This window comes from Scyliorhinus canicula, chromosome 8 (genome assembly GCF_902713615.1).
Source record: "Scyliorhinus canicula chromosome 8, sScyCan1.1, whole genome shotgun sequence".
NCBI classification, from domain to species: domain Eukaryota; kingdom Metazoa; phylum Chordata; class Chondrichthyes; order Carcharhiniformes; family Scyliorhinidae; genus Scyliorhinus; species Scyliorhinus canicula.
Window position 1 is genome coordinate 195,505,166 of NC_052153.1, and position 18,568 is coordinate 195,523,733.

General features: G+C 54.4%; 1 protein-coding gene across 1 annotated transcript in view; it reads left to right on the top strand.

The window, feature by feature from the left end:
• The window catches only part of LOC119969950 (complement component C6-like), a 123,169-nt gene that overhangs the window by 22,315 nt on the left and 82,286 nt on the right, over positions 1–18,568 (top strand). Inside the window, exons 2-3 of the mRNA XM_038803917.1 lie at positions 14,073–14,217; positions 16,789–16,930. Coding sequence (XP_038659845.1) covers positions 14,073–14,217; positions 16,789–16,930 — 287 coding nt within the window. The remainder of the gene's footprint in view (positions 1–14,072; positions 14,218–16,788; positions 16,931–18,568) is intronic.

An 18,568-nucleotide genomic window follows, 5' to 3' on the forward strand; every position in this document is an offset into this window, starting at 1 on the left:
GCGCTTTCCTGGCACTCTCTCAGTACTGACCCTCTGACAGTGCGGTACTCCCTCAGTACTGACCCTCTGACAGTGCGGCACTCCCTCAGTACTGACCCTCTGTCAGTGCAGCATTCCCTCAGTACTGACCCTCTGACAGTGCAGCACTCCCTCAGTACTGACCCTCTGACAGTGCAGCACTCCCTCAGTACTGACCCTCTGACAGTGCAGCGCTCCCTCAGTACTGACCCTCTGACAGTGCAGCGCTCCCTCAATACTGACCCTCTGACAGTGCGGCGCTCCCTCAATACTGACCCTCTGACAGTGCAGCACTCCCTCAATACTGACCCTCTGACAGTGCGGCGCTCCCTCAATACTGACCCTCTGACAGTGCGGCGCTCCCTCAGTACTGACCCTCTGACAGTGCAGCACTCCCTCCGTACTGACCCTCTGACAGTGCAGCACTCCCTCAATACTGACCCTCTGACAGTGCGGCGCTCCCTCAATACTGACCCTCTGACAGTGCAGCACTCCCTCAATACTGACCCTCTGACAGTGCGGCGCTCCCTCAATACTGACCCTCTGACAGTGCGGCGCTCCCTCAGTACTGACCCTCTGACAGTGCGGCACTCCCTCAGTACTGACCCTCTGACAGTGCGGCACTCCCTCAGTACTGACCCTCTGACAGTGCGGCACTCCCTCAGTACTGACCCTCTGACAGTGCAGCACTCCCCCAGTACTGACCCTCTGACAGTGCAGCACTCCCTCAGTACTGACCCTCTGACAATGCGGCACTCCCTCAGTACTGACCCTCTGACAGTGCAGCACACCCTCAGTACTGACCCTCTGACAGTGCGGCACTCCCTCAGTACTGACCCTCTGACAGTGCAGCACACCCTCAGTACTGACCCTCTGACAGTGCAGCACACCCTCAGTACTGACCCTCTGACAGTGCAGCACTCCCTAAATACTGACCCTCTGACAGTGCAGCACTCCCTCAGTACTGACCCTCTGACAGTGCAGCACTCCCTCAGTACTGACCCTCTGACAGTGGGGCACTCCCTCAGTACTGACCCTCTGACAGTGCGGCACTCCCTCAGTACTGACCCTCTGACAGTGCAGCACTCCCTCAGTACTGACCCTCTGACAGTGCATCACTCCCTCAGTACTGACCCTCTGACAGTGCGGCACTCCCTCAGTACTGACCCTCTGACAGTGCAGCACTCCCTCAGTACTGACCCTCTGACAGTGCAGCACTCCCTCAGTACTGACCCTCTGACAGTGCGGCACTCCCTCAGTACTGACCCTCTGACAGTGCAGCACTCCCTCAGTACTGACCCTCTGACAGTGCAGCACTCCCCCAGTACTGACCCTCTGACAGTGCAGCACTCCCTCAGTACTGACCCTCTGACAATGCGGCACTCCCTCAGTACTGACCCTCTGACAGTGCAGCACACCCTCAGTACTGACCCTCTGACAGTGCGGCACTCCCTCAGTACTGACCCTCTGACAGTGCAGCACACCCTCAGTACTGACCCTCTGACAGTGCAGCACACCCTCAGTACTGACCCTCTGACAGTGCAGCACTCCCTAAATACTGACCCTCTGACAGTGCAGCACTCCCTCAGTACTGACCCTCTGACAGTGCAGCACTCCCTCAGTACTGACCCTCTGACAGTGGGGCACTCCCTCAGTACTGACCCTCTGACAGTGCGGCACTCCCTCAGTACTGACCCTCTGACAGTGCAGCACTCCCTCAGTACTGACCCTCTGACAGTGCATCACTCCCTCAGTACTGACCCTCTGACAGTGCGGCACTCCCTCAGTACTGACCCTCTGACAGTGCAGCACTCCCTCAGTACTGACCCTCTGACAGTGCAGCACTCCCTCAGTACTGACCCTCTGACAGTGCGGCACTCCCTCAGTACTGACCCTCTGACAGTGCAGCACTCCCTCAGTACTGACCCTCTGACAGTGCGGCACTCCCTCAGTACTGACCCTCTGACAGTGCAGCGCTCCCTCAGCACTGACCCTCTGACAGTGCGGCACTCCCTCAGCACTGACCCTCTGACAGTGCAGCACTCCCTCAGTACTGCCCCTCTGACAGTGCAGCACTCCTTCAGTACTGACCCTCTGACAGTGCGGCACTCCCTCAGTACTGACCCTCTGACAGTGCAGCACTCCCTCAGTACTGACCCTCTGACAGTGCAGCACTCCCTCAGTACTGACACTCTGACAGTGGAGCACTCCCTCAGTACTGACCCTCTGACAGTGCATCACTCCCTCAGTACTGACCCTCTGACAGTGCGGCACTCCCTCAGTACTGACCCTCTGACAGTGCAGCACTCCCTCAGTACTGACCCTCTGACAGTGCATCACTCCCTCAGTACTGACCCTCTGACAGTGCGGCACTCCCTCAGTACTGACCCTCTGACAGTGCAGCACTCCCTCAGTGCTGACCCTCTGACAGTGCAGCACTCCCTCAGTACTGACCCTCTGACAGTGCGGCACTCCCTCAGTACTGACCCTCTGACAGTGCAGCACTCCCTCAGTACTGACCCTCTGACAGTGCGGCATTCCCTCAGTACTGACCCTCTGACAGTGCGGCACTCCCTCAGTACTGACCCTCTGACAGTGCAGCACTTCCTCAGCACTGACCCTCTGACAGTGCAGCACTCCCTCAGTACTGACCCTCTGACAGTGCGGCACTCCCTCAGTACTGACCCTCTGACAGTGCGGCACTCCCTCAGTACTGACCCTCTGACAGTGCAGCACTCCCTCAGCACTGACCCTCTGACAGTGCAGCACTCCCTCAGTACTGACCCTCTGACAGTGCGGCACTCCCTCAGTACTGACCCTCTGACATTGCTGCACTCCCTCAGTACTGACCCTCTGACAGTGCGGCACTCCCTCAGTACTGACCCTCTGACAGTGCAGCACTCCCTCAGTACTGACCCTCTGACAGTGCGGCACTCCCTCAGTACTGACCCTCTGACAGTGCAGCACTCCCTCAGTACTGACCCTCTGACAGTGCGGCAGTCCCTCAGTACTGACCCTCTGACAGTGCGGCACTCCCTCAGTACTGACCCTCTGACAGTGCAGCACTCCCTCAGCACTGACCCTCTGACAGTGGAGCACTCCCTCAGTACTGACCCTCTGACAGTGCGGCACTCCCTCAGTACTGACCCTCTGACAGTGCGGCACTCCCTCAGTACTGACCCTCTGACAGTGCAGCACTCCCTCAGCACTGACCCTCTGACAGTGCAGCACTCCCTCAGTACTGACCCTCTGACAGTGCGGCACTCCCTCAGTACTGACCCTCTGACATTGCGGCACTCCCTCAGTACTGACCCTCTGACAGTGCGGCACTCCCTCAGTACTGACCCTCTGACAGTGCAGCACTCCCTCAGTACTGACCCTCTGACAGTGCAGCACTCCCTCAGTACTGATCCTCTGACAGTGCAGCACTCCCTCAGTACTGACCCTCTGACAGTGCGGCGCTCCCTCAGTACTGACCCTCTGACAGTGCGGCACCTCCCTCAGTACTGACCCTCTGACAGTGCGGCACTCCCTCAGTACTGACCCTCTGACAGTGCAGCACTCCCTCAGTACTGACCCTCTGACAGTGCGGCACTCCCTCAGTACTGACCCTCTGACAGTGCGGCACTCCCTCAGTACTGACCCTCTGACAGTGTGGCGCTCCCTCAGTACTGACCCTCTGACAGTGCGGCGCTCCCTCAGTACTGACCCTCTGACAGTGCAGCACTCCCTCAGCACTGACCCACTGACAGTGCAGCACTCCCTCAGTACTGACCCTCTGACAGTGCAGCACTCCCTCAGCACTGACCCTCTGACAGTGCAGCACTCCCTCAGTACTGACCCTCTGACAGTGCAGCACTCCCTCAGTACTGACCCTCTGACAGTGCGGCGCTCCCTCAGTACTGACCCTCTGACAGTGCAGCACTCCCTCAGTACTGACCCCTCTGACAGTGCAGCACTCCCTCAGTACTGACCCTCTGACAGTGCGGCACTCCCTCAGTACTGACCCTCTGACTGTGCAGCACTCCCTCAGTACTGACCCTCTGACAGTGCGGCACTCCCTCAGTACTGACCCTCTGACAGTGCAGCACTCCCTCAGTACTGACCCTCTGACAGTGCAGCACTCCCTCAGTACTGACCCTCTGACAGTGCGGCACTCCCTCAGTACTGACCCTCTGACTGTGCAGCACTCCCTCAGTACTGACCCTCTGACAGTGCGGCACTCCCTCAGTACTGACCCTCTGACAGTGCTGCACTCCCTCAGTACTGACCCTCTGACAGTGCAGCACTCCCTCAGTACTGACCCTCTGACAGTGCGGCACTCCCTCAGTACTGACCCTCTGACAGTGCGGCACTCCCTCAGTACTGACCCTCTGACAGTGCGGCACTCCCTCAGTACTGACCCTCTGACAATGCGGCACTCCCTCAGTACTGACCCTCTGCCAGTGCAGCACTGCCTCAGTACTGACCCTCTGACAGTGCGGCACTCCCTCAGTACTGACCATCTGACAGTGCGGCACTCCCTCAGTACTGACCCTCTGACAATGCTGCACTCCCTCAGTACTGACCCTCTGACAGTGCGGCACTCCCTCATTACTGACCCTCTGACAGTGCGGCACTCCCTCAGTACTGACCATCTGATAGTGCAGCGCTCCCTCCATACTGACCCTCTGACACTGCAGCACTCCCTCAGTACTGACCCTCTGACAATGCTGCACTCCCTCAGTACTGACCCTCTGACAGTGCGGCACTCCCTCAGTACTGACCATCTAAGAGTGCAGAACTCCCTCAGTGCTGACCCTTTCGCAGTGTGGCACTCCCTCATTACTGACCCTCTGACAGTGCAGCACTCCCTCAGTACTGACCCTCTGGCAGTGTGGCACTCCCTCATTACTGACCCTCTGACAGTGCGGCACTCCCTCAGTACTGACCATCTGACAGTGCAGCACTCCCTCAGTTCTGACCCTCTGGCCCTGCAGCACTCCCTCAGTACTGACCCTCTGACAGTGAGGCACTCCCTCAGTACTGACCCTCTAACAGTGAGGCACTCCCTCAGTACTGACCCTCTGGCCCTGCAGCACTCCCTCAGTACTGACCCTCTGACAGTGAGGCGCTCCCTCAGTACTGACCCTCTGACAGTGCGGCACTCCCTCAGTACTGACCCTCTGACAGTGCGGCACTCCCTCAGTACTGACCCTCTGACAATGCTGCACTCCCTCAGTACTGACCCTCTGACAGTGCGGCACTCCCTCATTACTGACCCTCTGACAGTGCAGCACTCCCTCAGTACTGACCCTCTGACAGTGCAGCACTCCCTCAGTACTGACCATCTGACAGTGCAGCACTCCCTCAGTGCTGACCCTCTGACAGTGCGGCACTCCCTCATTACTGACCCTCTGACAGTGCGGCACTCCCTCAGTACTGACCCTCTGACACTGCAGCACTCCCTCAGTACTGACCCTCTGACACTGCAGCACTCCCTCAGTACTGACTATCTGACAGTGCAGCGCTCCCTCCATACTGACCCTCTGACACTGCAGCACTCCCTCAGTACTGACCCTCTGACAATGCTGCACTCCCTCAGTACTGACCCTCTGACAGTGCGGCACTCCCTCAGTACTGACCCTCTGACAGTGTAGCACTCTTATCAGTACTGACTCTCTGACAGTGCAGCGCCACCTCAGTACTGACCCCCTGACAGTGCGGCATTCCCTCAGTATTGACCCTCTGACAGTGCATCACTCCCTCAGTACTGACCCTCTGACAGTGCAGCATTCCCTCAGTACTGACCCTCTGACATTGCAGCACTCCCTCAGTACTGACCCTCTGACAGTGCGGCACTCCGTCAGTACTGACCCTCTGACAGTGCAGTACTCCCTCAGTACTGAGTCTCTGACAGTGCGGCAGTCCCTCAGTACTGACCCTCTGACAGTGCAGTACTCCCTCAGTACTGAGTCTCTGACAGTGCGGCAGTCCCTCAGTACTGACCCTCTGACAGTGCAGCACTCCCTCAGTACTGACCCTCTGACAGTGCGGCACTCCCTCAGTACTGACCCTCTGACAGTGCAGCACTCCCTCAGTACTGAGCCTCTGATGATGCAGCACTCCCTCAGTACTGACCCTCTGACAGTGCGGCACTCCCTCAGCACTGACCCTCTGACAGTGCAGCACTCCCTTATTACTGATCCTCTGACAGTGCGGCACTCCCTCAGTACTGACCCTCTGACATTGCAGCACTCCCTCAGTACTGACCCTCTGACAGTGCGGCGCTCCCTCAGTACTGACCCTCTGACAGTGCAGCACTCCTTCAGTACTGAGCCTCTGACGATGCAGCACTCCCTCAGTACTGACCCTCTGGCAGTGTGGCATTCCCTCATTACTGACCCTCTGACAGTGCGGCACTCCCTCAGTACTGAACATCTGACAGTGCAGCGCTCCCTCAGTACTGACCCTCTGACAGTGCAGCACTCCCTCAGTACTGACCCTCTGACAGTGCGGCACTCCCTCAGTACTGACCCTCTGACAGTGCAGCACTCCCTCAGCACTGACCCTCTGACAGTGCAGCACTCCCTCAGTACTGACCCTCTGACAGTGCGGCACTCCCTCAGCACTGACCCTCTGACAGTGCGGCACTCCCTCAGTACTGATCCTCTGGCCCTGCAGCACTCCCTCAGTACTGACCCTCTGACAGTGCGGCACTCCCTCAGTACTGACCCTCTGGCCCTGCAGCACTCCCTCAGTACTGCCCCTCTGACAGTGCGGCACTCCCTCAGTACTGACCCTCTGACAATGCTGCACTCCCTCAGTACTGACCCTCTGACAGTGCGGCACTCCCTCATTACTGACCCTCTGACAGTGCGGCACTCCCTCAGTACTGACCATCTGACAGTGCAACGCTCCCTCCATACTGACCCTCTGACACTGCAGCACTCCCTCAGTACTGACCCTCTGACAATGCTGCACTCCCTCAGTACTGACCCTCTGACAGTGCAGCACTCCCTCAGTACTGACCATCTGACAGTGCAGCGCTCCCTCCATACTGACCCTCTGACAGTGCGGCACTCCCTCAGTACTGACCCTCTGACAGTGCGGCACTCCCTCAGTACTGACCCTCTGACAGTGCAGCACTCCCTCAGTACTGACCCACTGACAGTGCAGCACTGCCTCAGTACTGACCCTCTCACAGTGCGGCACTCCCTCAGTACTGACCCTCTCACAGTGCAGCACTCCCTCAGTACTGACCCTCTGACATTGCAGCACTCCTTCAGTACTGACCCTCTGACAGTGCGGCACTCCCTCAGTACTGACCCTCTGACAGTGCGGCACTCCCTCAGTACTGACCCTCTGACAATGTAGCACTCTGTCAGTACTTACCCTCTAACAGTGCACCACTCTATCAGTACTGACCCTCTGACAGTCCAGCGCCCCGTCAGTACTGACCCTCTGACAGTGTAGCACTCTATCAGTACTGACTCTCTGACAGTGCAGCGCCACCTCATGTACTGACCCCCTGACAGTGCGGCATTCCCTCAGTATTGACCCTCTGACAGTGCAGCACTCCCTCAGTACTGACCCTCTGACAGTGCAGCATTCCCTCAGTACTGACCCTCTGACAGTGCGGCACTCCGTCAGTACTGACCCTCTGACAGTGCAGCTCTCCCTCTGTACTGACCCTCTGACAGTGCAGAACTCCGTCAGTACTGACCCTCTGACAGTGCAGCACTCCCTCAGTACTGAGTCTCTGACAGTGCGGCAGTCCCTCAGTATTGACCCTCTGACAGTGCAGCACTCCCTCAGTACTGACCCTCTGACAGTGCGGCACTCCCTCAGTACTGACCCTCTGACAGTGCAGCACTCCCTCAGTACTGAGCCTCTGATGATGCAGCACTCCCTCAGTACTGACCCTCTGACAGTGCGGCACTCCCTCAGCACTGACCCTCTGACAGTGCAGCACTCCCTCAGTACTGACCCTCTGACAGTGCGGCACTCCCTTATTACTGATCCTCTGACAGTGCGGCACTCCCTCAGTACTGACCCTCTGACATTGCAGCACTCCCTCAGTACTGACCCTCTGACAGTGCGGCGCTCCCTCAGTACTGACCCTCTGACAGTGCAGCACTCCCTCAGTACTGAGCCTCTGATGATGCAGCACTCCCTCAGTACTGACCCTCTGGCAGTGTGGCACTCCCTCATTACTGACCCTCTGACAGTGCGGCACTCCCTCAGTACTGAACATCTGACAGTGCAGCGCTCCCTCAGTACTGACCCTCTGACAGTGCAGCACTCCTTCAGTACTGACCCTCTGGCCCTGCAGCACTCCCTCAGTACTGACCCTCTGACAGTGAGGCACTCCCTCAGTACTGACCCTCTGACAGTGAGGCACTCCCTCAGTACTGACCCTCTGCCCCTGCAGCACTCCCTCAGTACTGACCCTCTGACAGTGCGGCACTCCCTCAGTACTGACCCTCTGACAATGCTGCACTCCCTCAGTGCTGACCCTCTGACAGTGCGGCACTCCCTCATTACTGACCCTCTGACAGTGCGGCACTCCCTCAGTACTGACCATCTGACAGTGCAGCGCTCCCTCCATACTGACCCTCTGACACTGCAGCACTCCCTCAGTACTGACCCTCTGACAATGCTGCACTCCCTCAGTACTGACCCTCTGACAGTGCGGCACTCCCTCAGTACTGACCATCTAAGAGTGCAGAACTCCCTCAGTACTGACCCTTTCGTAGTGTGGCACTCCCTCATTACTGACCCTCTGACAGTGCAGCACTCCCTCAGTACTGACCCTCTGGCAGTGCGGTACTCCCTCAGCACTGACCCTCTGACAGTGCAGCATTCCCTTATTACTGATCCTCTGACAGTGCGGCACTCCCTCAGTACTGACCCTCTGACATTGCAGCACTCCCTCAGTACTGACCCTCTGACAGTGCGGCGCTCCCTCAGTACTGACCCTCTGACAGTGCAGCACTCCCTCAGTACTGAGCCTCTGATGATGCAGCACTCCCTCAGTACTGACCCTCTGACAGTGCAGCACCCCCTCAGTACTGACCCTCTGACAGTGCAGCACTCCCTCAGCACTGACCCTCTGACAGTGCAGCACTCCCTCAGTACAAAGAACAAAGAAGAAAGAAAATTACAGCACAGGAACAGGCCCTTCGGCCCTCCCAGCCTGCGCAGATCCAGATCCTTTATCTAAACCTGTCTCCTATTTTCCAAGCTCTACTTCCCTCTGTTCCCGCCCATTCATATACCTGTCTAGATGCTTCTTAAATGATGCTATCGTGCCCGCCTCTACCACCTCCGCTGTGTTCCAGGCACCCACCACCCTCTGCGTAAAAAACTTTCCACGCACATCCCATTTGGAGTGTTTTGAGCAGTTTTGGGCCCCGTATCTGAGGAAGGATGTGTTGACCTTGGAAAGGGTCTAGAGGAGGTTCTCAAGAATGATCTCTGGAATGAAGAACTTGTTGCATGAGAAGTAGTTGAGGACTCTGGATCTGTACTCGGAGTTTAGGAGGATGAGGGGGGATCTTATTTAAACTTGCAGGATACTGCAAGGCCTGGATTGAGTGGATCTGGAGAGGATGTTTCCACTAGGCAGCAGGGTAGCATGGTGGTTAGCATAAATGCTTCACAGCTCCAGGGTCCCAGGTTCGATTCCCGGCTGGGTCACTGTCTGTGTGGAGTCTGCACGTCCTCCCCCTGTGTGCGTGGGTTTCCTCCGGGTGCTCCGGTTTCCTCCCACAGTCCAAAGATGTGCGGGTTAGGTGGATTCTGTGCTGTACTGTTCTATCTATCTATCTCCCTTAAACTTTCCCCCTCTCACCTTGAAACCGTGACCACTTGGAAATGACACCCCCACTCTTGGAAAAAGTTTGTTGCTATCCGCCCTGTTCATACCTCTCATAATTTTGTAGACCTCAATCAAGTCCCCCCTCAAGCTCCGTCTTTCCAGCGAAAAAAATCCTAATTTACTCAACCTTTCTTCATAGCTAGCACCCTTCATACCAGGCAACATCCTGGTGAACCTCCTCTGCACCCTCTCCAAAGCATCCACATCCTTCTGGTAATGTGGCGACCAGAACTGCACGCAGTATTCCAAATGTGGCCTAACTAAAGTCTTATACAACTGTAACATGACCTGCCGACTCTTGTACTCAATACCCCGTCCGATGAAGGCAAGCATGCTGTATGCTATCTTGACCACTGTATCAACCTGCGTTGCCACCTTCAGGGTACAATGGACCTGAACTCCCAGATCTCTCTGTGCATCAATTTTCCCCAGGACCCTTCCATTGGCCATATAGTTCGCTCTTGAATTTGATTTTCCAAAATGCATCACCTCGCATTTGCCTGGATTGAACTCCATCTGCCATTTCTCTGCCCAACTCTCCAATCTATCTATATTTTGTTGTATTCTCTGACAGACATCCTCACTATCTGCAACTCCACCAATCTTAGTATCATCTGCAAACTTGCTCGTCAGACCACCTGTACCTTCCTCCAGGTCATTTATGTAGATCACAAACAACAGTGGTCCGAGCACAGATCCCTGTGGAACACCACTAGTCACCCTTCTCCATTTTGAGACACTCCCTTCCACCACTACTCTCTGTCACCTGTTACCCAGCCAGTTTTTTATCCATCTAGCTAGTACACCCTGAACCCCAAACGACTTCACTTTTTCCATCAACCTGCCATGGGAAACCTTATCAAACGCCTTACTAAAGTCCATGTATATGATATCTACAGCCCTTCCCTCATCAATTAACTTTGTCACTTCCTCAAAGAATTCTATTAGGTTTGTAAGACATGACCTTCCCTGCACAAAACCATGCTGCCTATCACTGATAAGTCTATTTTCTTCCAGATGTGAATAGATCCTATCCCTCAGTATCTTCTCCAACAGTTTGCCTACCACTGACGTCAAGCTCACAGGTCTATAATTCCCTGGACTTTCCCTGCTACCCTTCTTAAACAAAGGGACAACATTCGCAATTCTCCAGTCCTCCGGGACCTCCCCCGTGCTCAAGGATGCTGCAAAGATATCTGTTAAGGCCCCAGTTATTTCGACCCTCGCTTCCCTCAGGAACCTGGGATAGATCCCATCCGGTCCTGGGGACTTGTCCACCTTAATGTCTTTTAGAATACCCAAAATTTCCCCCTTCCGTATGACAACTTGACCTAGAGTATTTAAACATCCATCCCTAGCCTCAACATCCATCTTGTCCCTCTCCTTTGTGAATACCGATGCAAAGTATTCATTAAGAATCTCACCCATTTCCTCTGACTCCACGCATAAATTCCCTCTTTTGTCTTTGAGTGGGCCAATCCTTTCTCTAGTTACCCTCTTGCTCCTTACATACGAATAAAAGGCTTTGGAATTTTCCTTCACCCTGTTAGCCAAAGATATTTCATGACCCCTTTTAGCCCTCTTTATTGCGCGTTTGAGATTTGTCCTACTTTCCCGATATTCCTCCAAAGCTTCATCAGTTTTGAGTTGCCTCGATCCTATGTATGCTTCCTTTTTCATCTGAGCTAGTCTCACAATTTCACCCGTCAGCCATGGTGCCCTAATCTTGCCATTTCTATCTCTCATTTTCATAGGAACATGTCTGTCCTGCACTCTAATCAACCTTTCCTTAAAAGTACTGACCCTCTCACAGTGCAGCACTCCCTCAATACTGACCCTCTGACAGTGCAGCACTCCTTCAGTACTGACCCTCTGACAGTGCAGCACTCCCTCAATACTGACCCTCTGACAGTGCAGCACTCCCTCAATACTGACCCTCTGACAGTGCAGCACTCCTTCAATATGCTTTGGAAATCTCCATCAGCAACAACCATAGAACAAAGAACAACGAACAAAGAATAGGTTCACACCAGCGCTGACTGATGCCACCTTCAAAAGGTGGGGGCAGGAGGGAGGGACACTGACAGTCAGGCACCTATACAAGGATGGCAGGATCACAACACTGGATGAACTGACAGAGAAATTCCAGCTAGCCAGGGGGAACGAGCTAAGGTACCTGCAACTCAAAGACTTCCTGTGAAAGGAGACAAGGGCGTACCCACAATCACCACGACAGACATTACTGGAAGAGTTACTGGACGCAAGCATATTAGATAAAGGAACTGTAGCGACATGTATGACCGACTGGTAGAAAGAGCCAACACCGTACTGGACGCAACAAGGAAGAAATGGGAGGAGGAACTGGGAATTGAGATAGGGTGGGGACTCTGGAGCGAAGCACTGCATAGGGTCAACTCCACCGCCACGTGCGCACGGCTCAGCCTGACGCAACTAAAAGTGGTACATAGAGCCCACTTAACAAGAGCCCGTATGAGTAGGTTCTTCCCGGAAGTGGAGGATTGATGTAAACAGTGCCAAGGAGGCCCGGCCAACCACGCCCACATGTTCTGGTCTTGCCCCAGACTTGTGGAGTACTGGACAGCCTTCTTCGAGGCTATGTCCAAAGTGGTGGGGGTGAGGGTGGAGCCATGCCCGATAGTGGCGGTCTTCGGGGTTTCAGACCAGCCAGATCTCTTCCTGGGGAGGAGGGCGGATGCCCTTGCCTTTGCCTCCCTGATCGCCCGCCGTAGAATCCTGTTTGGCTGGCGGTCAGCAGCACCGCCCAGAGCTGCAGACTGGCTGTCCGACCTCTCGGAATCTCTCCAAATGGAGAAAATCAAATTCGCCATCCCAGGGTCAGACGACGGCTTCCACAGAACCTGGGAGCCATTCATGCAATTATTCCGGGACCTGTTTGTGGCCACCAAACAAGCAGAAGAATAGCCAGGTAGCCAAGAACCAGGGGAAAGCAGCCAAAGCCTGAGAGGGAGAGATAGACCGGGAGTGGGGAGGGGGGGGGGGGGGGGCAGCTAACTCTCAGAGGAAAGAAAGGCAAACCACAGGACGGGGCAGGGGACAGAAGCGGGGGGGGGGGGGCGCGGAAAGACAGGGAACAATAGAGGAGAGCGGGGGGGGGGGGGGGGGGCAGCTAAATCTCAGAGGAAAGAAAGGCAAACCACAGGACGGGGGAGGGGACAGAAGTGGGGGGGGTGGGCGTGGAAAGACAGGGAACAATAGAGGAGAGCCAGGGAGGTGGCGGGGGGGGGGGGGGGGGGCAGAGAAACGATACAAAATTGGCATCTACAGGAACAGAGAACAAGGAGAGTCCAGGCAGAAGACGGGACGAACGGCTGAAGCGGAGGTGAACGCGAGACGACATCGGCAGGGAAACCCGTCCGGGAGAAGCAAGTGACAACACCAACACCGATCCCACTTGAATATTGCCCTCTGTAATTGTTCCCCAGGCACCCAAATGTATATCTACCTTCCCAGTCTCCACCCCTCACCCACCCCTCCCAACACCCCCACCCCTCCCACAATCAGATGCCTACTTAGGTGTTGCAAATAATTTTGCCAATTGTAGAGTTGCTGCTGTTGAGCTGGTGCATAATACCCTACCAGTTACGTCATTTGATTTTTTATTTCTTTTTATTTATTATTACTTTTTTTTGTTTTTTTTGTGACATGTTTGTGTGTGCCCTTCTCTTGTATATATATATATCATATTCTATGTACATATCGGCAAATGTACTCTGTTCAAAAACCCAATTAAAAACATTTATATAAAAAAATATGCTTTGGAAATGTCAGGCGGGAATCTGTGCTGAGGAATTGCGAGCCAGCCTGTGCGTGCTGACTGACCCAACGATTTTGTAGCTAGATTGTTTGGAGATTCGTTTGCTGAGGTCCCCCGATGTCCTATTGGCCTCACTGTGATCGGCTCATTCCTCCAGCAACTGTGCTGCAAAGCCCTTTTGTAGTTTTGCTGAAACAGGAGGTGATGTAATGTTGGTGGGAGAGCGGGGCTGCCCTGAATCCCCTGGGGTCTGGGCCACGCCGAATTACAGGACCGAAAGCCCTCTGCATCGATTCGCCTCCTGTGCATTTCAGTTGACATGGATTGGAGGAGCTGAGTGCCCTCTATTGGCGCTGTGTGCCTCCTCGGTAACTCTCCTTACCTTGTGATCTTTAGTTTCGTTCCAGGGCTCTGTTGAAGCCGGCCGAGTTCGGAGGCCTGTGCGAGGAGACGGAGATGAGCAGTGACCGGCCGTGTTTACCTGACAGACTGTGCACTATTCAGCAAACAGACTGCGCCAATAAGTTCCTCTGTCAGAACGGTAAAAATATTCTCATTCATCAATAATCCTTGCAGCACAGAATGTGGCCACCAGCCTTTCCTCCCCATGCACCATCTTTGAAAGGTTCAGTTCATCCGATAAAACTGCCATTTTAAAATGTTATTCATTCGGGGGATGTGGGTGACGCTAAGCTGGGTCAGCATTTGTTGCCCATTCCTAATTGCCCTTTGATGAGACCATCAATTCACAAGACACGTGGTTGGAAGTGAACAGTCGTTTTAATAGTCTTACAACTGAGCCTGCCTGCGACGAGATGAACTGGCAGCAGGCTCACGACTGCAGATATTTATACTTCCAGTTAGTGGGAGGAGCCATGGGCAGAACCATGGGCGGAGCCAAGGGTGGAGCCCAGTACAAACTCCTCATCTCCCCCTATGGGCAGAGCCGCGCAACTGCTCGTATACCGAGCTTACATAGACACAACACATACAATATAACACAGTGTGAGTTGCTAGGATTGTGATTCACTACACCCTTCACCTGAGTGGTTTGCTGGTCCATTCCAGAGGGTCAGTTAAGAGTCAACCACATTGCTGTGGGTCTGGAGTCACATGTAGGCCAGACCGGGTAAGGACGGCAGATTTCCTTCCCTAAAGGACATGAGTGATCCAGTCAGATTTTAAAAAAATATATTTTTATTCTACTCCTTTTTCACATTTTCTCCCAAATTTAGACCCACCAATAAACAATAATCAGTAATGAAGGCAATGTCAATCCCCACATCAATAACAACAATCCCATCCTCCCACCAAACCCCAGACATTGGCCCGCATGTTCACACAAGCAAATGACAAAAATGAATCAGGAATCACCCATCGTCGCCATTAACACATACAGTCCCCCTCCCCCTGTGGTGAATGTAATATATGAATGTATATAATAATTCACACTGTTATTGTAAGCGCAGTAGCGCCATCCTACCACTAGGAGGAATAGCGCCGGGAGCACTTAGGAACTTGTACTGGGCTCCACCATTGGTTCCGCCCACGACTCCTCCCCCTAGTGCAGCTGTATAAGTATCCGTGTCCAGAGTCAGCCTGGGTCACTTCGAGTTCATCAACGGGTAACAGGCTGGCTCTGAAGTAAGTCGATTAAAGCCTAGATTCACTTCGGAAACACGTGTCTGATGAATTGATGGTTCCATCACCCCCAACCCGCCCAGCCCCCACCCCCCCTAATGTTTGATGTGATCCAGAAAGTAAGGAGGCATGGGATAGTGGGAAATTTGGCCAGTTGGATAACGAACTGGCTAACTGATAGAAGTCAGAGAGTGGTGGTGGATGGCAAATATTCAGCCTGGAGCCCAGTTACCAGTGGCGTACCGCAGGGATCAGTTCTGGGTCCTCTGCTGTTTGTGATTTTCATTAATGACTTGGATGAGGGAGTTGAAGGGTGGGTCAGTAAATTTACAGATGATACAAAGATGGGTGGAGTTGAGGATAGTGAGGAGGGCTGTTGTCGACTCCAAAGAGACATAGGTAGGATGCAGAACTGGGCTGAGAAGTGGCAGATGGAGTTTAACCCTGAAAGGTGTGAGGTTGTCCATTTTGGAAGGACAAATATGAATGCGGAATACAGGGTTAACGGTAGGGTTCTTGGCAATGTGGAGGAGCAGAGAGACCTTGGAGTCCATGTTCATAGATCTTTGAAAGTTGCCACTCAAGTGGATAGAGCTGTGAAGAAGGCCTATGGTGTGCTAGCATTCATTAGCAGAGGGATTGAATTTAAGAGCCGTGAGGTGATGATGCAGCTGTACAAAACCTTGGTCAGGCCATATTTGGAGTACTGTGTGCAGTTCTGGTCACCTCATTTTAGGAAGGATGTGGAAGCTTTGGAAAAGGTGCAAAGGAGATTTACCAGGATGTTGCCTGGAATAGAGAGTAGGTCTTACGAGGAAAGGTTGAGGGTGCTAGGCCTTTTCCCATTAGAACGGAGAGGATAAGGGGTGACTTGATAGAGGTTTATAAGATGATCAGGGGAATAGATAGAGTAGACAGTCAGAGACTTTTTCCCCAGGTGGAACAAACCATTACAAAGGGACATAAATTTAAGGTGAATGGTGGAAGATATAGGGGGGATGTCAGAGGTAGGTTCTTTACCCAGAGAGTAGTGGGGGCATGGAATGCACAGCTTGTGGCAGTAGTTGAGTCGGAAACATTAGAGACGTTCAAGCGGCTATTGGATAGGTGCATGGATCACGGTAGAATGATGGGGTGTAAACTAATTTGTTCTTAATCTAGGACAAAAGTTCGGCACAACATCGTGGGCCGAAGGGCCTGTTCTGTGCTGTATTTTTCTATATTCTATGTTCTATGTATTCCCTTGTCTTGTTACTCCTCCCAAATGTCTGTGTATATGTATTTACATTGTGTATTTAACATATGCCCTATTTTGTTTCATGTATGGAACAATCTGTTTGGGCAGAACAATACTTTTCACTGTACCTCCACGTGACAATAGGTCAAATCAAATCACCTACAAATACAAATACCCATAACCTCACACTTTTCAGGTTTAAATTCCCTTTGGCATTGTTCTGCTGTATTTCAGGATACTGCATCGAATGGAGGCTGAAATGCAACGGTGAAAACAACTGTGCGGATGGCTCAGACGAGGAGGGATGTGGTAAAAAGAAGTTGGAATGCCCCCGAGAGGTTCAAGGCCTCCCCGGACTCCAACTCATCGGCAGCGGGTAGGAGAGGGTCACCCATCAGTGCGAGCCGTGGCTCAGGGGTCCAGCTTGGACGTGGGTCAGGGATTGGGTGTGGGGATGGCTCAGGGGTTTAAGTGGTTGTGGGCCAGGCGTTTGGACCTTGGATCAGAAGGTGGGCCAGGGGTGAAGGGTGAGAATTGGTCAGTGGTCAATCGGACATGGGTCAGAGGATTTGAGTACGGGGTACAGCATCAGACACAGAAAATGCTGGCCAATCTCAGCAGGTCTGACAGCATTTGTGGAGCGAAAAGGGAGCAAACGTTTCGAGTCAGCATGACTCTTTGTCAAAGCTTTATCAAAGGATCAGCCGGTCTGGAAACGTTCGCTCCCTTCTCTCTCCACAGATGCTGTCAGACCTGCTGAGATTGTCCAACACTTTCTGTTTATGTTTCGGAGTCTAGTATCCACAATAATTTGTTTTTATTGAAGAATCGGGCTGTTTTACTGCAATTATACAGGGCCCTGGTGAGGCCACACCTGGAGCACAGTGCGCAGTTTTGGTCTCCTTCTCTGAGGAAGGATGTTCTTGCTCTCGAGGGAGTGCAGCGAAGGTTTACCAGGCTGATTCCAGGGATGGCGGGACTGTCACACGAGGAGAGACTGAGTTTTCAGGGAGTTCCCGCTGGCTCTGTCGGATTGTCCCCCACCCGTTATTCAATATCACTTAGGGCACGGATTTCCTGCCTCGTTACGCTTGAGCGAGAGAGTAACGAGGCCGGTGAATAGCAGAGAGGCCTAAAGCGGGAACCGCGACAGTCATCAAACAGTTGGCAAGGCAACCGGCCCATTCCCATCGGCCAAATCGGGATCTCGCCGCAACATAGTGAGAAACCAATTATCACCACATAAACACCATCCATATAATTAATGGGAGCGACCCCATATCCAATAGCCTCCCGTCATTCAGCGACCCCCCCCCTCCCCCAGCAAGTGATCACGCTGGCACCGATTATTCTCCTTTTGAAAACGCGAATTGGCGGAAAGGCTTCCGTGGGGAGCCAGCGAGGTGAGTAGCCATCTTTGCTCACAAAGAGCCAGGGCGTGCTGGGCTTGTTTGTGGGTGCGGGGGGAGTGTGGGTGCGGGGGGAGTGTGGGTGCGGGGGGAGTGTGGGTGCGGGGGGAGTGTGGGTGCGGGGGGAGTGTGGGTGCGGGGGGAGTGTGGGTGCTGGGGGGAGTGTGGGTGCGGGGGAGTGTGGGTGCGGGGGGAGTGTGGGTGCGGGGGGAGTGTGGGTGCGGGGGGAGTGTGGGTGCGGGGGGAGTGTGGGGGAGTGTGGGTGCGGGGGGAGTGTGGGTGCGGGGGGAGTGTGGGTGCGGGGGGGAGTGTGGGTGCGGGGGGAGTGTGGGTGCGGGGGGAGTGTGGGTGCGGGGGGGAGTGTGGGTGCGGGGGGAGTGTGGGTGCGGGGGGAGTGTGGGTGCGGGGGGAGTGTGGGTGCGGGGGAGTGTGGGTGCGGGGGAGTGGGTGCGGGGGGAGTGTGGGTGCGGGGGGAGGGTGGGTGCGGGGGAGGGTGGGTGCGGGGGGAGGGTGGGTGCGGGGGGAGGGTGGGTGCGGTGGGAGGGTGGGTGCGAGGGGAGGGTGGGTGCGAGGGGAGGGTGGGTGCGACGGGAGGGTGGGTGCGG